Genomic DNA, 15,671 nt, shown 5'->3' with positions numbered 1-15,671 from the left:
GTATGCTTAATATACATAAACTTGATTATATCTCACTTGATTATTATTGGCTCCTGTGGGGCAATTTGTTTGCTAATTCTGCCACCACTCTCTTTATTAAAGTTTTTTTTTTATGTTATTTTTGAGAGAGAGAGAGCGCGCAAGCAGAGGAGTGGCAGAGAGAGAGAGAGGGAGACAGAATCTGCAGCAGGCTCCAGGCTCTGAGCTGTCAGCACAAAGCCTGATGCAGGGCTTGAACCACAAAATCATGACCTGAGCCAAAGTAGGACACTTACCTAGTGAGCCACCCAGGAGCCCCTTCATTAAAGTTTTTAAAGCCACGTTTATCAAAGATGATTCTCCAAACTTAATGTTTAGTAAGTATTTTCTCATGAGTATATCCACTGTATATATTCTTCTCATGCAAGGGATGAGTAACTTCATAGTATTACTAAAACCCCTCTTTAAATTATATTGATAATGTACTTTTGACATGGTTCTTGAGTTTGGGGAAATCCTAATATTTGCATTAGATGTCCCCTTTGAAAATGGATACCAAAGTTTGTTTTTATGACCTATAAACGGAACTGAAGGTTACAACCCTTAATTATAAATTAGTACTAAAATGCAAACTTGTCCAAACAGCTTAAGATTGTTGTCTCAATAAGAAAAAAAAAAAAAAGAAATTGAAACACTATTCTACTATTGGACTCTGGCTCACAAATAAAACGTTCATCAGGAAGACAGGTAAAAATCGATGGCATACAATTTCTCCATGATCAAGCCTAATAAAAACTTCCACCCACAGAAGCCCTATGGCCAATCAATATCATCAGTGGCAGTCACTTCTAAAGAATCACTTAAAAAAGAAAACTCTCTAAATGTTTTTCCTTATGGATCTGTTAGCTGAGAAGAAAAAGGCTCCTTCATATCTACTCTTGAGACAAAAATAGGAGAAAACAAAAAGGTCAGCTGCATGAACAAATGCAGAAAGCAATTTTGAGGGGTGATAAAAAAGCTAGGATATTTCCTCTTTTAAAGTATTAATATAAACATTTTGTACAATAGAGAGATACTGAGAGCATGATTTCCTTTGCTCCTTGCCTTAGCCTTTTTGTGAGAGCTTTCATGCCTGGAGACTCATAACTATAGCCAAGAAAATAAGAGAATAAATATGGGCTTGAAGGAGAAGGCAGGCAAATATACCAAAAGAGAGTTCTGATACGCATGGTTTTCCAAGCCTTTTGCTACAAGTCTGAGAAAACAGAAAAAAAAGATGAAGCTTGGGCAACTGGAGATAGAAAGTACTTTGCTACTTTCTAAGGCTTCTGAATGTGGCCATAGATGATGCTAGAGGTGATTTTTTAAAATTATATTTTTAGCTTAATACACAGCTCTAAAGCAGGGTTCAGTTTTGGTGTGCTTTACACTGAAATGGTTATATACAGATGGGGTGGAAATAGTATTAAACATTATTCTTCAACTATCCTTTTAATGGAAAACTAGAATTCATAGTATTTTTTAAAATAAACAGTGTCACAAAACAAATGTATACAGAAAGAACTGAACCACAGACTTTTAGAGTAGCAGGCATGAACTAGCATAGCATACGGTCATAACATTGAAACATTTCAATCTGTTTCTGAAGTTTAAAACATAGCTTTGTCATGTTCATAAACTTTCACCTCCACTTCAAGTAGATTTGCCTAACATATAATGGACAAATCAGCAGAATCCAGATAAATGTTCAAAAGGCTCAAGCCAACATGAAAGTTTTAAGCTTAGTATTAGTAAACTCTCAGAATACTTAAAAATAAGACACAATAAAACTTAACAAACACAGATACATAAACCAGTGCAATAAGAATTTCAGATAAGGGCAGTGCATCTCTGGTTTAAGGAAACCGTATTTGTAGCTTAATTATAACAAATTAACATCTACCCTAAATGATGGTTTAATACGATATCCAGCATTTGATATGCACTTTATTATGTACTCTCAAAAACCTGAAAAATCAATTCAACAGTAACAATACCATATCAGTAACAAATTCCTACTTTGTTTCTATATTGCACATACTTTTACGGGTCTACTGTTAAAATTTACTTCTTAACGTAAATATCAGAGGATTAAACCTATAACCCTTGCAAAAATAATTTACCTTGAATAAATATTCAGATTTTCCTTTCTTGACAAACCAGAATGAGAATGAATTCAGCTTTGTTAATCCAAAGCTATTTTAAAGAGAAGGGCAAAGGTATTGGAAATGGCATGTTAATCACAAAATTCTTGGTTTTTCAACCATTTCAGTTTTGAAAAATATTTCTATATTTGGAGTGTTTAAAAGTCTAATCTTTTTTAAAACTACCAAATATTTCCTAAAGAGATTAATCATATACTTGACCGGTCTAGAGCAGTGTTTGGAAAGTAGACACAGAAGAATAAATGGTATATAACGCAAGTGGCATTAAATAGGTCACCTGTTTCACATAAAATAAAATGACTAGCACCTCCTTTCTGCTCCCAAAGTAAAGAGGCCTAACAGGCCACATGAAACATGAGTAATTACAGTATATTTCATTCATAAAGTATTGAGAAATCCACTACATTTAGAGGGTTCTCACATCTAAAGCCTTAAGTTCAAGGCTACTTTGTAAAAGTGAACTGAAGGGCCAAAGGAAAAAGAGGTGGATACAGGTCCAGGAAGGTCCTTACGTAGGTCATAGGGAGGTCTTTCATGGACTCTCCTGCATCTCGTCCTCAGTTTCCAGTTCTGCCAACTGCCTCCTAAGGATATTTACTTTTGCTTGTAATTCCTTGTTATATTCAATGATGTTAACCATTTCTTCATATGCTTCATCCAGATACTTGGAGGATCTGTTCCAACGTAGGAAAATACCTATTGAATTCCAGGAAAGGAAGACAGAAGGGAAAAAGATACATATGGTGAATTAACATTGACATTATTCCATGCATTATACATTCTTTTCTCTTTACTTTTCTTCTTTTTTTTTTTTTTTTACAGTTCACATCTATATTTTACTATACTCTGAAATAAGCAGGAATATTGGTGTACTGAAAGAGTATAATTAAATACAGTATTTAAAACATCACTATTTCTATGTACATAATCATTCATTCTTCAACCCCCCCATAAAATCATGATTTTACAATACCATTTTCTGATGTATTCAGGAAAATAAGCTGATAATTTACAATGCCATAAACTTTACAGTTTCACAATATAAATTTTTTATTCAATTATAGAACTTTACTCAGACCTGTAGGACCTCATACATGTATAAAATCATTCACTGGGAAAATGACGGTTACAGTAACAGCAAAACTACACACACTGTTATTTAAAAACCTAAACTTCCCAACAAACAAAAGTTCAGGATCAGATGGCTTCAGAGGTAAATTCTACCAAACATTTAAAGAAGTGTTAATACTTATTTTTCTCAAACCATTCCAAAAACTTGAAGAGAAAGGAATGCTTCCAAGCTCATTCTATGAGGCCAGCATTACCCTTGATACCAAAACCAAACACAACACAAAAAAAGAAAATTATAGGTCAATAACCCTGATGAACATAGATGCAAACATCCTGAATGAAATTTTAGCAAACTGAATTCAACAATACATTAAAAGCTAAAAGCATCTTATGCCACAATCAAGTGGGATTTATTCCAGCAATGCCAGGATGGTTCAATATCCAGAAATCAATCAACACAATACGGCACATTAACAAATAGGATAAAAATAATGATCATCCCAACAGATGCAGACAAAGCATTTTATTAAATTCGACATCCATTTATGATAACTCACAACAAAGTGGATATAGAGGCCATAAATGACAAACCAACAGCTAACATCATATACAACAGGGAAACGTTGAAAGCTTTTCCTCTAGCTCACAGACAAGGAGGCTTACCACTTTAACACAATATTGGAGATCCTAGCCAGAGAAATCAGACAAGTAAAAGAAAAGGCTTCCAAACAGGAAAAGAAGAAATAAAACTGCCACTATTTGCAGATGACCTGATACTATATATAAAAAACCCTGAAGACTCCACCAAAAAACTATTAAAACTAATAAATTCAGTAAAGTTAAAGGATATAAAATTAACACATAAATCTGCATTTTTGTATACTAAGAATGAACTATCAGAAATTAAGAAAACAATTCCATTTATAGTTGCATTAAAAAAAGTACCCAGGGATAGGAGGAAGATCTTGCACTGAGGAGGTAAAAGACCTGTACTCTGAAAACTGTAAGACATTAATGAAATAAAATGAAGAAAACGCAAATAAATAGAAGGACATACCATGTTCATGGATTGAAGAATATTGTCAAAATGTCCATACTACCCAAAGCAATCTACAAATTCAATACAATCCCTATCAAAAGGCATTCTTCACAGACATGAAACAATCCTAAAATTTATATGGAACCACAAAAGACTCCAAATAGCCAAAGAAATCTTGAGAAAAGAACAAAGCTGGAGGTATCACCCTTCCTGATTCCAACCTATACTACACAAAGCTACGGTAATCAGAACAGTAGGCTAACAACACAAAAACAGATACACAAAATCAGAATAGAGTCCAGAGGGGTGCCTGGGTGGCTCAGTTGGTTGGGCATCTGACTTCGGCTCAGGTCATGATCTCACTGTGGGTTTGAGCCCCGCGTCAGGCTCTGTGCTGACTGCTCGGAGCATGCTTCAGATTCTGTGTCTCTCTGCCCCTCCCCACACTCGTGCTCTGTCTCTCTCTCACTCTCTCAAAAATAAATAAACCTTAAATTAAAAAAAAAGAAGTCTAGATATAAACCCACACTTAGATGGTCAATTAATTTTGAACAAAGGAGGCAAGAATATACAATGGGGAAAAGACAGTCTCTTCAATAAATGATTAATGCTGGGAAAACTGGACAACTACATGCAAAACGATACTGGACCACTTTCTTACATCATATACAAAAATAAACTCAAAATGAACTAAAGATTTAAATGTAAGAACAGAACCCATAAAACTCCTGAAAGAAAGCATAGGCAGTATGCCCTTTGACGTCAGTTTTAGCAATAACTTTTTGAATATGTCTCCTCAGGCAAAGGCTAACAAAGCAAAAATGAACAATAGGACTACATCAGACTAAAAAGCTTTTGCACAATAAAGGGAAGCATCAACAAAATGCAAACTAATGAATGGGAGAAGATATTTGCAAATGATAGAAATGATAAGGGGTTAATGTCCAAAAGAAATAACAGAATCATATAACTCAAAATAAAAAAAAATAAAAAAACAATCTAATTAAAAAACTGGCAGACAACTTGAATAGATATTTCTCCAAAGAAGGCATACAGATGGGCCAAGAGACACACGAGAAAATGCTTAACATCGCTAATTATCAGGGTGAAATGCAAATCAAAACCACAATCAGAAATCAGCTCACACTTGTCAGAATGGCTATTATCAAAAAGACAAGAAATAACAACTGTTGGCAAGGATGCAGAGAAAAAGGAACCTTCATGCACTGCAAGTGAACATGCTAAATTGTATAGCCACTATGGAAAACAGTATGGAGGTTCCTCAAAAAATTAAAAATTGAACTACCATATGACCTAGCATTTCCACTTCTAGGTATTTATCCAAAGAAAATGCACACACAAATCGAACAGATATATGCATCCCTTATGTTCACTGCAGCATTATTTACAACAGCCAAGATATGGAAGCCACCTAAGTGTCCATCGATAGATGAATGAATAGAGAAGACGTGGTATACATACACAATGGAATATTACCCAGCCATAAAAATGAATGACATTTTGCTATTTGCAACAACATAGATGGACTTGGAGGGTATTATGCCAGGTGAAATAAGTCAAGTAGAGAATGATAAATACCATAGAATTTCATTTATTTGTGGAATCTAAAAAACAGAAACAAAACAAACAAAATAAAACAGAAACAGACTCCCAGATACAGAGAATGGTCTGATGGTTGCCAGAGGGGAGGGAGGTGGGGCGACGGACAAAACAGGGGAAGGGGATTAAAAGGCACAAACTCTAGGTATAAATAAGACAGGGATGCAACATATAGCAGAGGAAACATAGTTAATAATAGTGTAATGCCTTTGATGACAGGTTGTAGCTAGACTTATTGTGGTTATCACTTTGTAACATACATAATGTTGAATCACTGTGTTGTATACCTGAAATTAATATATGTCAGCTACACTCCAATTAAAGAAAAGGATAGAAAAAATAATGCTCTCCCTCCCTGTTTCTTAAGAGGTGGTCTTCCAATTCTACAGGCAAGTCTTCTTTCCCCCATTAATAATTATCCTTTTATTATAGACTAAAAGGAGACATTTTCTCCTCTGTATAGATCTACGTTAACTATATCAGCCCAACATAATGGCTTAAAGATAGTCAAATAAGGAGGTACAGAAACTTTCCAGGCAGCAACATGTCAGTAGCTGGTAAGTTCACAAAGGTTTTATGTTTCTTTAAAACACTTTTTAGAAACCAAACTGCCAGGGCCTTAAATCCTGTATGTCCAAATGCTACTCTCTATCAGAAAAGGAAAATAGAAACATAGCTTAAAGACTATCTCCTTTGTTGATTTTTCTGTTATATGAACCTGTATTTAAAATCCTGTTCTTCAACCCAGGAATTACCTTAAATTAATGGTTAACTATGATGTAAATATAAACAGGAGAGAGACATTTTAAGGTCAAAGAGTAGTCTCATTATACAATCCAAATACCTACTGTGGGAAGATTTTCCCTAACAAAATTTCTTCCAGTTCTAAGCTGAGGCACTAAACACATATGGAAACTCTGTTCTTTATGGAGCGGTAGGAATTTATTCATGTAACAACAAAGATTTCCTCCAGTCTCTTAATTTCTAAACTCTCAATGAGGTTTACTCATTGTAACTAGTAAACAAGTTAAACTGTCCTTCAGGCCATTCAATTCCAAAATGTGGCTTTTCTCCCAAGTAGCTAGTCTCTCACTTCAGTTATTAAACATGACAGTGGCTTCTAGGTAAATTGTCCCAGAAATCTTTAACAAAGAAATCACTTATCCTGCACCTGTGACTATCTACAACAACCAAGAAAGTAAGCAAAGAGAAGTTCTGAACAGCCCAAAATTCCCAAAGCACCAAAGCTCAGGCTCAGAGAATCTGCAGACTATCTGAGGCCACTTTCCCCACAATTCTAACTTGGGGACACCTCAACAGATAAGATTAGAAGCATAAATTGAGGAGGAAGAGAGCAGCTAATGACAGATATGCCAAGAGGAACAAGACCTGAGGGCTGACATTCAGAGAAGTGACAGAAACAGACTCAGTCCCAAACTGAGAGAGCAAAATGATCTGAGGCCTTTTTGCACACAAAAGGCAGTTTCCCACACATGGATTTGCCCTGTGGGCATAACATATGAAACTGTGGTATAGTTAACTGACATGTATGGTAATTCAGTTCAATTACCAAACAGCTACCATTCCTGTGTGTAGGCTGTGTGCTGTTTAATACAAAGATGAATAAAGATGCATTACTACCTTCAAGATGATTAAAAAGAAACGGTATTTTATAGTCTTTGTTTAATGGATAGCTAATATAGTCTAGATAGATTTTGGTTATATTTTTAAGAAGAAGCTTTGGTATTTTATAGAACCTTACTAGAATGACTAGCTAATTAACCCTTCAACAGAAAAACCTATCCTAATGGCTGCTTAATAAAGGAAATAGAAACCATCTCCTTGGAGCTTATAATTTATTCCTGTCCCAGCTACCTACCAACTCTCTCAGACAAAAAATAACGTACTTTCCCTCATTACCCGTCAGACTGGCCACTACCAAAGGGGGGAGAAAACCAAAAATATAGGAAGTGGTGGCAAGGATGTAGAGACACTGGAACGCTTGTGCACTGTTGGTGGAATGTAAAACGGTACAGCTGTTATGGAAAACAGTACAGATGTTCCTTAAAAAATTAAACATAGAATTCTCATATGATCCAGCAATTCCACTTCTGGGTACACACCCAAAAGAATCAAAAGCAGGATCCTGAAGAGGTATTTGTGCACCTATGTGCCAAAAGATGAAAGCAAGCCAGCTGCCCATCAAAGTATGAATGGGTAAGCAAAATGTGGTCTACACATACAATGGAAAACTATTCAACCTTAGAAAGAAGGAAGTCCTCTCATATGCTACAACATGGATGAATCTGAGGACATGATGTGAAGGGAAAGAAGTCAATCACAAAAAAACAAATACTGTATGATCCCACTCATATGGGGTACCTGGAGTGGTCAAACTCAACACAGAAAGCAGAATGGTAGTTAACCAGGGGCTGCAGAGTGGAACAATGGGAAGTTGTTTAGTGAGTAGAGAGTTTCAGATTTACAAGATGAAAAGTTCTGGAGACCTGTTTCACAACAGTATAAATATACTTGGCAAGACTGAATTGTATACCTAAACATGGTTAAGTTGGTAAATTTGTAATCACAATTAAAAATAGAAATGTATCTTTCTATCTGGGGAAAATAACCAACATAAACAGCAGTATCCATTGAATTATCCCCGCTAATGTCTGAAATGGGGACTGAACAAAAAAAGTGTGACCAGATTATGGATATGAAAGAGAGAACCATTCCCCACATTGAGAAAAAACAGCAATAACACACAGGTTTGAGGGTCAGGTCCACCACTTACCATCTTCAAATACAAACAACAGCATGTTCACAGAGGATCCTTGGCTACTGATAACAAATTTACAAAGGATGCACAGCTTACCTTCCCATAGCTGAAGACTCTGCGGAGCAACTGAAGGCCAGATGACGAGATTGTTGGCTTCAAAGAGAGGATTGGTGAATTTACTCAGTTCACTGGGCCGATTGACCCAGGACCACAGAGACATCGTTTTCTGCTGCAGCTTTAACTTACATCTGATTAAGGAAGAAAACTGCCATTAAAGCAGTTAAATTATAACCACCACTATTAAATGCTCCTAATAGGACAAGTGCTTCTCTACGTGTGTTAGAAGGCAGAACACAGGACTTTTAACAGAGGAATAAAATGTTGCAAAATAAAAATATTTGTGGGATGCCTGGGTGGCTCAGTCCATTGAGTGGCTGATTTGGCTCAAGTCATGATCTCGAGGTTTTGTGGGTTCGAGTCCTCTGCCGGGCTCTGTGTTGGCATCAGAGCCTGCTTGGGATTCTCTCACACCCCACCTCTCTCTCTCTCTCTGTGCCCCTCCCCCACTCGTGCTGTCTCTGTCTCTCTCAAATAAGTAAATAAACTTTAAAATAAAAATATCTGTCAGAAAGTTCAACCAACATTACAACTCTCAATAACAACAAAACTATTCCACAGGCTCTCAAAGCCAGCCAAAAGGATAAAACCAGAATCTGGTCATGTCAGGTATGGTGTTAAGCAGAACATTACTATACCCAAAAGCCCTTTATTGCATCTGGCATTGTGTTTTAATTTAAAATAGCTAAATATAAAACTAACTCTCCTTTTTGTTTTGACAAGTCTAGAATACAAAGAACAGATTACAGACATACTACAAATGGAGGCTGAGTCAAATCTCAAAACTTAAAAATTTTAGACACTGAGATTTTAGGACAAATAAATTACATGTACATAAAATATACATGGACTGTCAAAGATTAAAAATAAAGATGTGTCTTGTGTAAATACAAATACAGATTTAATCTACATTTATATACAATGAACAGCTTCATAATAACCCTGAAGTTCTGTAACACTCTTTTATCATGGAATAAACTCACAGGGATGGAAAATAAACTGGTACATTTTTTGAAAAAATAAATTTTAATAACAACTGGAAGATAATTTGTGGTCAACCTTACATTAAGCGAAAAGATAATACATTCAATTTTCACAGGATCCTATTGAAGTTTTACTATAAGATTGGTTTTGTCTCTGAAACTACTTGGCCATTTATAAGGTTCACACAAGTTAATTATGTGCATCCTTTTTATGCCAGCAATAAAAACAATCCACATAATCCCAGAACCCATGTGCTGGAACTTAACTGCTAGGATAGCAAGTCCCGTACTATGTCCCCCGGAACCAGGCATGGAAAGAATAGGAAACCACTGCACCAATTGCTCCTGCAGAAATTGGTTTGGCCCTGCCCCCCAGCCCTAACCAATCACTGAACTTTTTCCACCTGAGCCCACCCCATACAGCTTTAGAATCCTTCTCAATCAGCCCTACTGGTAGAATCTACCAAATGGCAATCAGAATGTGAGATAAAATGCATTTGTGATCCCTTTATTAAAAGCTAGTTCTGAAGGATGTTAGTAAGTATAATTCCAAAAAGAAATCCATAGTCAAACATATAATTTAATTTAAATGCTGAATTAAAGGGGCGCCTGGGTGATTCAGTCGTTTAAGTGGTTAAGCATCCCACTGGATCTGGCTAACTCAGGTCATGATCTCACGGTTCAATGGACTGAGCCCCATGTAGGGCTATGCACCAGCAGTGTGGAGCCTGCTGGGGATTCTCTTTCCTCTCCCTTAAAATAGGTAAACTTTAAAAACTAACTAAATAAATAAATGCTGAATTAAAGTTACGTACATTGCTTTATTGAAGAGTGTCTTAAAGCTTTTAATAATTATTTTGTGACTCTCTGAGAGGGGACTACATTATGCCACATTCCCCAAATTTATCTATGTAAATCATCAATTCTCTTCCTTGCCCCATCAGAGTATAGTCCAGGGCTGAGTCAAACATGTTTTAAGAAATGGCAGGAGAGGGGCGCCTGGGTGGCTCAGTCGGTTAAGTGTCCGACTTCAGCTCAGGTCTCTTGTGCTCTGTCTAGCTCTCAAAAATTAAAAAAATTAAAAAAAGAAATGGTGGAAGATATTAGATTTCTAAAACATTAAGTGCCATAAAAAGAATTGCCTTTGTGATGATTATTGGGATGTAATTTTTAATCCCCTAAAAAACAGGCTAAAACCAAAATAAAATATCAAAGCCTTGACATACGACTTTGTTTGTTCAGTTCTTTTTTATTTTATTTTAATTATTATTTTAACTCAGCATTTTTATAAAAAAGTATTTTTTATTTCAGAGAGACTGTGCAAGCAGGGGAGAGGGGCAGAGGAGGGGAGGCAGAAAGAGACAAAGGGAGAGAAAATCTTTTTTTTTCAAGATTTTTTTTAATGTTTATTTATTTTTGAGACAGGGGAAGACAGAGCACGAGTGGAGGAGGGGCAGAGAGAGAGGGAGACACAGAATCCGAAGCAGGCTCCAGGCTCTGAGCTGTCAGCACAGAGCCCAATGTGGGGCTCAAACCCACAAACTGTGGGATCATGACCTGAGCCGAAGTTGATGCTTAACCAACTGAGCCACCCAGGCATCCCAAGAAAATCTTAAGCAGGCTCCATGCTGTGTGGAGCCAGATGCAGGGCACAATCCCATGAGCCTAGGATCATGATCTGAGCTGAAATCAAGAATTGGAGGATCAACCGAGTCACCCAGGTGCCCCCGTTTTGTTCAGCATTTTGTTTGTTTCTTTTTGACAGACAGCAAGCATGCCCACACAAGTGGGGGGGGGGGGGGCCGAGGATCTGAAGCTGGCTCTGCGCTGACAGCAGCGAGCCTAATGTGCGGCTCGAACTTAACGAACCAGGAGATCATGACCTGAGCCACCCACATGCCCCTTGCTCAGCATTTAAAAAGTATTTCTGACCACGAATCCTTTTTGGTGTAATACCTTTTTTTTTTTTTTTTTTTTTTTTTTAATTTATTTTTGGGACAGAGAGAGACATAGCATGAACGGGGGAGGGGCAGAGAGAGAGGGAGACACAGAATCGGAAACAGGCTCCAGGCTCCGAGCCATCAGCCCAGAGCCTGACGCGGGGCTCGAACTCACGGACCGCGAGATCGTGACCTGGCTGAAGTCGGACGCTTAACCGACTGCGCCACCCAGGCGCCCCTGTGTGTAATACCTTTTAACATTGCTTGGTATTAGTGTCTATCAAAGAAACTGTAAATACGTTTCATTTCACGTGCTGACTCCCAACTGCTAAAGGTTACCAATTCTCTTTCCTTTTTTTTAAGCATCAGGTGACACAGAGCACAGTAAATCAGTGGTAAGCTTTAGGCTCATGTCTAAGCAGGTGATAGAAGACTGAAGGAGGAATGAATGAATGAACTGACATTTTTTAAATGCCATTTTGTGAAAGGTATGCTGGGAATTTTCACATGTGTGCTATTTGAACCTCCCTATAACCCAGTCTGGCAGAGATTAATTTTTGCCTTTAACATTAACAGAAATAGATTCAGAGAAATCACATGGTTAGTAGGTGGTATGGTGGAGATTCAAACTCAAATCTCCTAACTTCAAGTCCTGAACTTTTTCCTTTTAAAGTACATTGGAGAGAATGAGGAAGGGGCTGATGGCAGTGAAAAAGAAAAGTCCCTCAAGTTTCTCGGAGTATATTTTAAAATGTGGCATTTGGGTGTGGGACTTCTGGAATGGTAGTGATGATCTCTGTATATCTTCTCTAAAAAGTCATGAAAACAGTGGCAAAAATGGTCAAAATTAATTACTTTTAAAACTCTGGGAATTAACAAAAGGCTTGGGACAATCTGAGGAATACTCATTCAAGAAAAACTAATGAGACTCTGAAAGAACAGCAGGATTTGTGGCATTTTAACTTGGTCAATGCCAACACCCTTTCCCCAGCTCTGCAGTAGCCTTGTAGCCACCGGAAGGGCAGGCCAAGTTTGGAGCTCCTCAAAAAATACCACCCCCAGGGGCGCCTGGGTGGCTCAGTCGGTTAAGCGTCCGACTTCAGCTCAGGTCACGATCTCGCGGTCCGTGAGTTCGAGCCCCGCGTCAGGCTCTGGGCTGATGGCTCGGAGCCTGGAGCCTGTTTCCGATTCTGTGTCTCCCTCTCTCTCTGCCCCTCCCCCGTTCATGCTCTGTCTCTCTGTCTCAAAAATAAATAAAAAATGGTAAAAAAAATTAAAAAAAAAAAATACTACCCCCAGAGCACGGTCACTATTTGATGCGTCTTACAGCTCCCTGGCAAAGCCTCCTTTGCAGAGTGTTGTAGTTATCTGACTTGACTCACAGTTTTCTTGGAGGGAAAAACCCTATTCCCCAGGGTGTTTGTCAAAAATAATGAGCAGAAACTATTTAACATCACAGCTGCTTGAGGCTGCCATAACAACTGGGGCAAATAAGAGCCTGGGAAAAATCGTAAAAGTAAGATTTGGGGAATGAGATGTCCATGGGCAACAGGGGATGGGGGTGAGGTGGGGAGGGGGCTATGTGAAGCTCTGACATATTCCTGGGAATTTAAACGGGTGTGCACATGCCCAGAAAATGCTTGAGATAGTCCCAGTCTTTCACCTCTGGCTGAACCTCGGGCCCTGTACAAGCTGAAGGCTAAAGCAGAGTTGTAAACCACCTGAGAGTTGAAGTCATGCCTAACACACACATAGGGCCCCTCAGCAAAGGGTGAATGAGTTATTCATTCAGAGGGTGGAAGATCTAATTTCCAGATTTGCCATATTATCTAAAACATCAGTTTTCCAAAAAACAAATTATAACGCACATAAAGAAACAGGAATGCATGGGTAAAAAAAAAAGGCAGTCAAAAGAAACTGTCCCTTGGATGAGGAAGGACATATTGAACTTACCAGACAAAGACTTTACATCATCTATCATAAATATGTTCGAAGAGCTAAAGAAAAATGCCTGAAAAGTTAAAGTATGATAACAATGCTGTACCAAGTGGACAATATCAGTAAAGAAGTAAAAATTATAAAGAAGAACCAAACAGAAACCCTGATTTGAAAGTATAACTGAAATGAAAAAATGACCATAGGAGGTCAACAGTAGATGTAAGCTAAAATTTGAAGATAGGTCAATTGAGGTTATTAATTTCTGAGGAAAAGAAAGAAAAATTGAAGAAAATTCTAAAGAATCTCCAAACCCGTGGAAGACCACCAAATATACCAACATATGCATAATGGGAGTTCCAGAAGGAGAAGAGAAAAAGGGAGCCTGGGTGGCTCATCCGACTTTGGCTCAGGTCATGATCTTGCTGTTCATGAGTTCGAGCTCTGCATCAGGCTCTGTACTGACAGTTTGGAGCCTGAAGCCTGCTTCAGGTTCTGCGTCTCCCTTGTCTCTCTGCCTCACCCCTGCTCGTATTCTGTCTCTTTCACTCTCTCTCTCTCTCAAAAATAAATAAACATTAAAAAAAAATTAAAAAGGTCTCAAGTGTGATGAAGACATTATCTACATACCCTAAAAGATCAAGGAACTCCAAGTGGGATAAATTCAAAGTGTTCCACATTAGGACACATCAACGTCAAACTGTCAAAAGTCATAGAAAAAGAGAATTGTAAAAGCAGAGAAAAATGATCCATTATGTACCAGGGACCCTCAATGAAAATAGTGGCTGACTTATCAGAAACCACGAGGCCAGAAAGCAGGTATGACATGTTCAAAGTGCTGCAAGATAAAGACTATTACTTCAAAAATGAAGAGTGATGCCAGCAAAAATGCCAGAGTAGGCAGCTCCAAATGCCCATCCCTCCACAGGAACATTGATAACACAAGCAGAAACTGTTAAAACCTACTCTGTCAGGAGCGCCTGGGTGGCTCAGTTGGTTAAGCATCCAACTTCAGCTCAAGTCATGATCTCACGGTTTGTGGGTTCAAGCCCTGCATCGGGCTCTGTGCTGACAGCTCAGAGCCTGGAGCCTGCTTTGGATTCTGTTTCCCTCTCTCTCTGCCCCTCCCTGGCTCACACTCTGTCTACCTCTCTCTCAAAAATAAACATTAAAAAAAAAAAAATTAAAAAAAAAAAACCCTACTTTGTCAGACTTCTCAGAAATAGTCCAAAGTTTATAGCACACAAGCAAATGAAGAATCAAGAGGAAAAGGGGACTTAAAAACAATCACAAAGCTTTATGGCATTTTTATTTGCTCTTGCCTCACCCATTTCCTAGCTCCTGGAGGTCTTGAAGAGGGCAGCCCATGTTCTCAGTATGGGACCCTGGTCCTGGCTCCAGAGGGAACACAGCAGTCCTTATTCACAAAGAATTGTGTCTCTCTGTTCTAACTTATCCAAGGGTTCGGACTTGTCTTTGTCATGTCTAGCTTGGAAACCACCGTGGGCAGAAAGGTGATGGGCGTTCTTAGAAAACATAAGATGAGCGGGCAACCTGCAGTCTTCTAGGGGAAAAGATGATGGGTGAAGGAAACACCAGAGCACCAAAAGCCTAGGGAATAAGATTCTTTGGAAAACCAGAGTATTCAAAGGTGCCCATGTATACTGAGGAATTCAGAAAGCCACATGCATGCCCAATGCAGGAAACCTGCTCGCAAGGGCCGAAGAAGATCCCAAGATTTTGGTTCTGGCTGATCTCAAGGCTCAGTGAGAGCCAGAAGTGAAGGCTGAAGCTTAAGCACTGAAGAAATATTCCAGCAAAAAGCCCATCTGCAAAGACTGCAAAAGGATTTTTCCTTTGTCTTGAGTGGTTTTCCCTTTCTCTTTTCCCTCCCTCTTTTCATCTCTCTCTTTTGGTTCCTGGCACTCAAGAAAATTGCTGTCAAACACTAGATGAACACAAACTAAAAGAACAGATACTTCAGAAACCACACATGAAAAAAAA

The 15,671-nt window shown here is 38.2% G+C and overlaps 1 protein-coding gene across 2 annotated transcripts in view; it reads right to left on the bottom strand.

The window, feature by feature from the left end:
- Nucleotides 1–1,945: 1,945 nt before the first annotated feature.
- MTMR9 (myotubularin related protein 9) overlaps nt 1,946–15,671 on the bottom strand; it is a 51,800-nt gene continuing 38,074 nt past the window's right edge. The window contains exons 9-10 of one of the 2 annotated variants that reach the window (XM_058720837.1): nt 8,789–8,940; nt 1,946–2,879 (exon numbers count right to left, since the gene is read on the bottom strand). In XM_058720837.1, coding sequence (XP_058576820.1) covers nt 2,716–2,879; nt 8,789–8,940 — 316 coding nt within the window. In that variant the 3' untranslated portion in view covers nt 1,946–2,715. The remainder of the gene's footprint in view (nt 2,880–8,788; nt 8,941–15,671) is intronic. The other variant, XM_058720838.1, reaches the window with a different exon arrangement.

This window comes from Neofelis nebulosa, chromosome 3 (genome assembly GCF_028018385.1).
Source record: "Neofelis nebulosa isolate mNeoNeb1 chromosome 3, mNeoNeb1.pri, whole genome shotgun sequence".
Taxonomy (NCBI): domain Eukaryota; kingdom Metazoa; phylum Chordata; class Mammalia; order Carnivora; family Felidae; genus Neofelis; species Neofelis nebulosa.
Note: the sequence above shows the minus strand (reverse complement) of the source record. Positions and strands in the feature narration are given on the sequence as shown.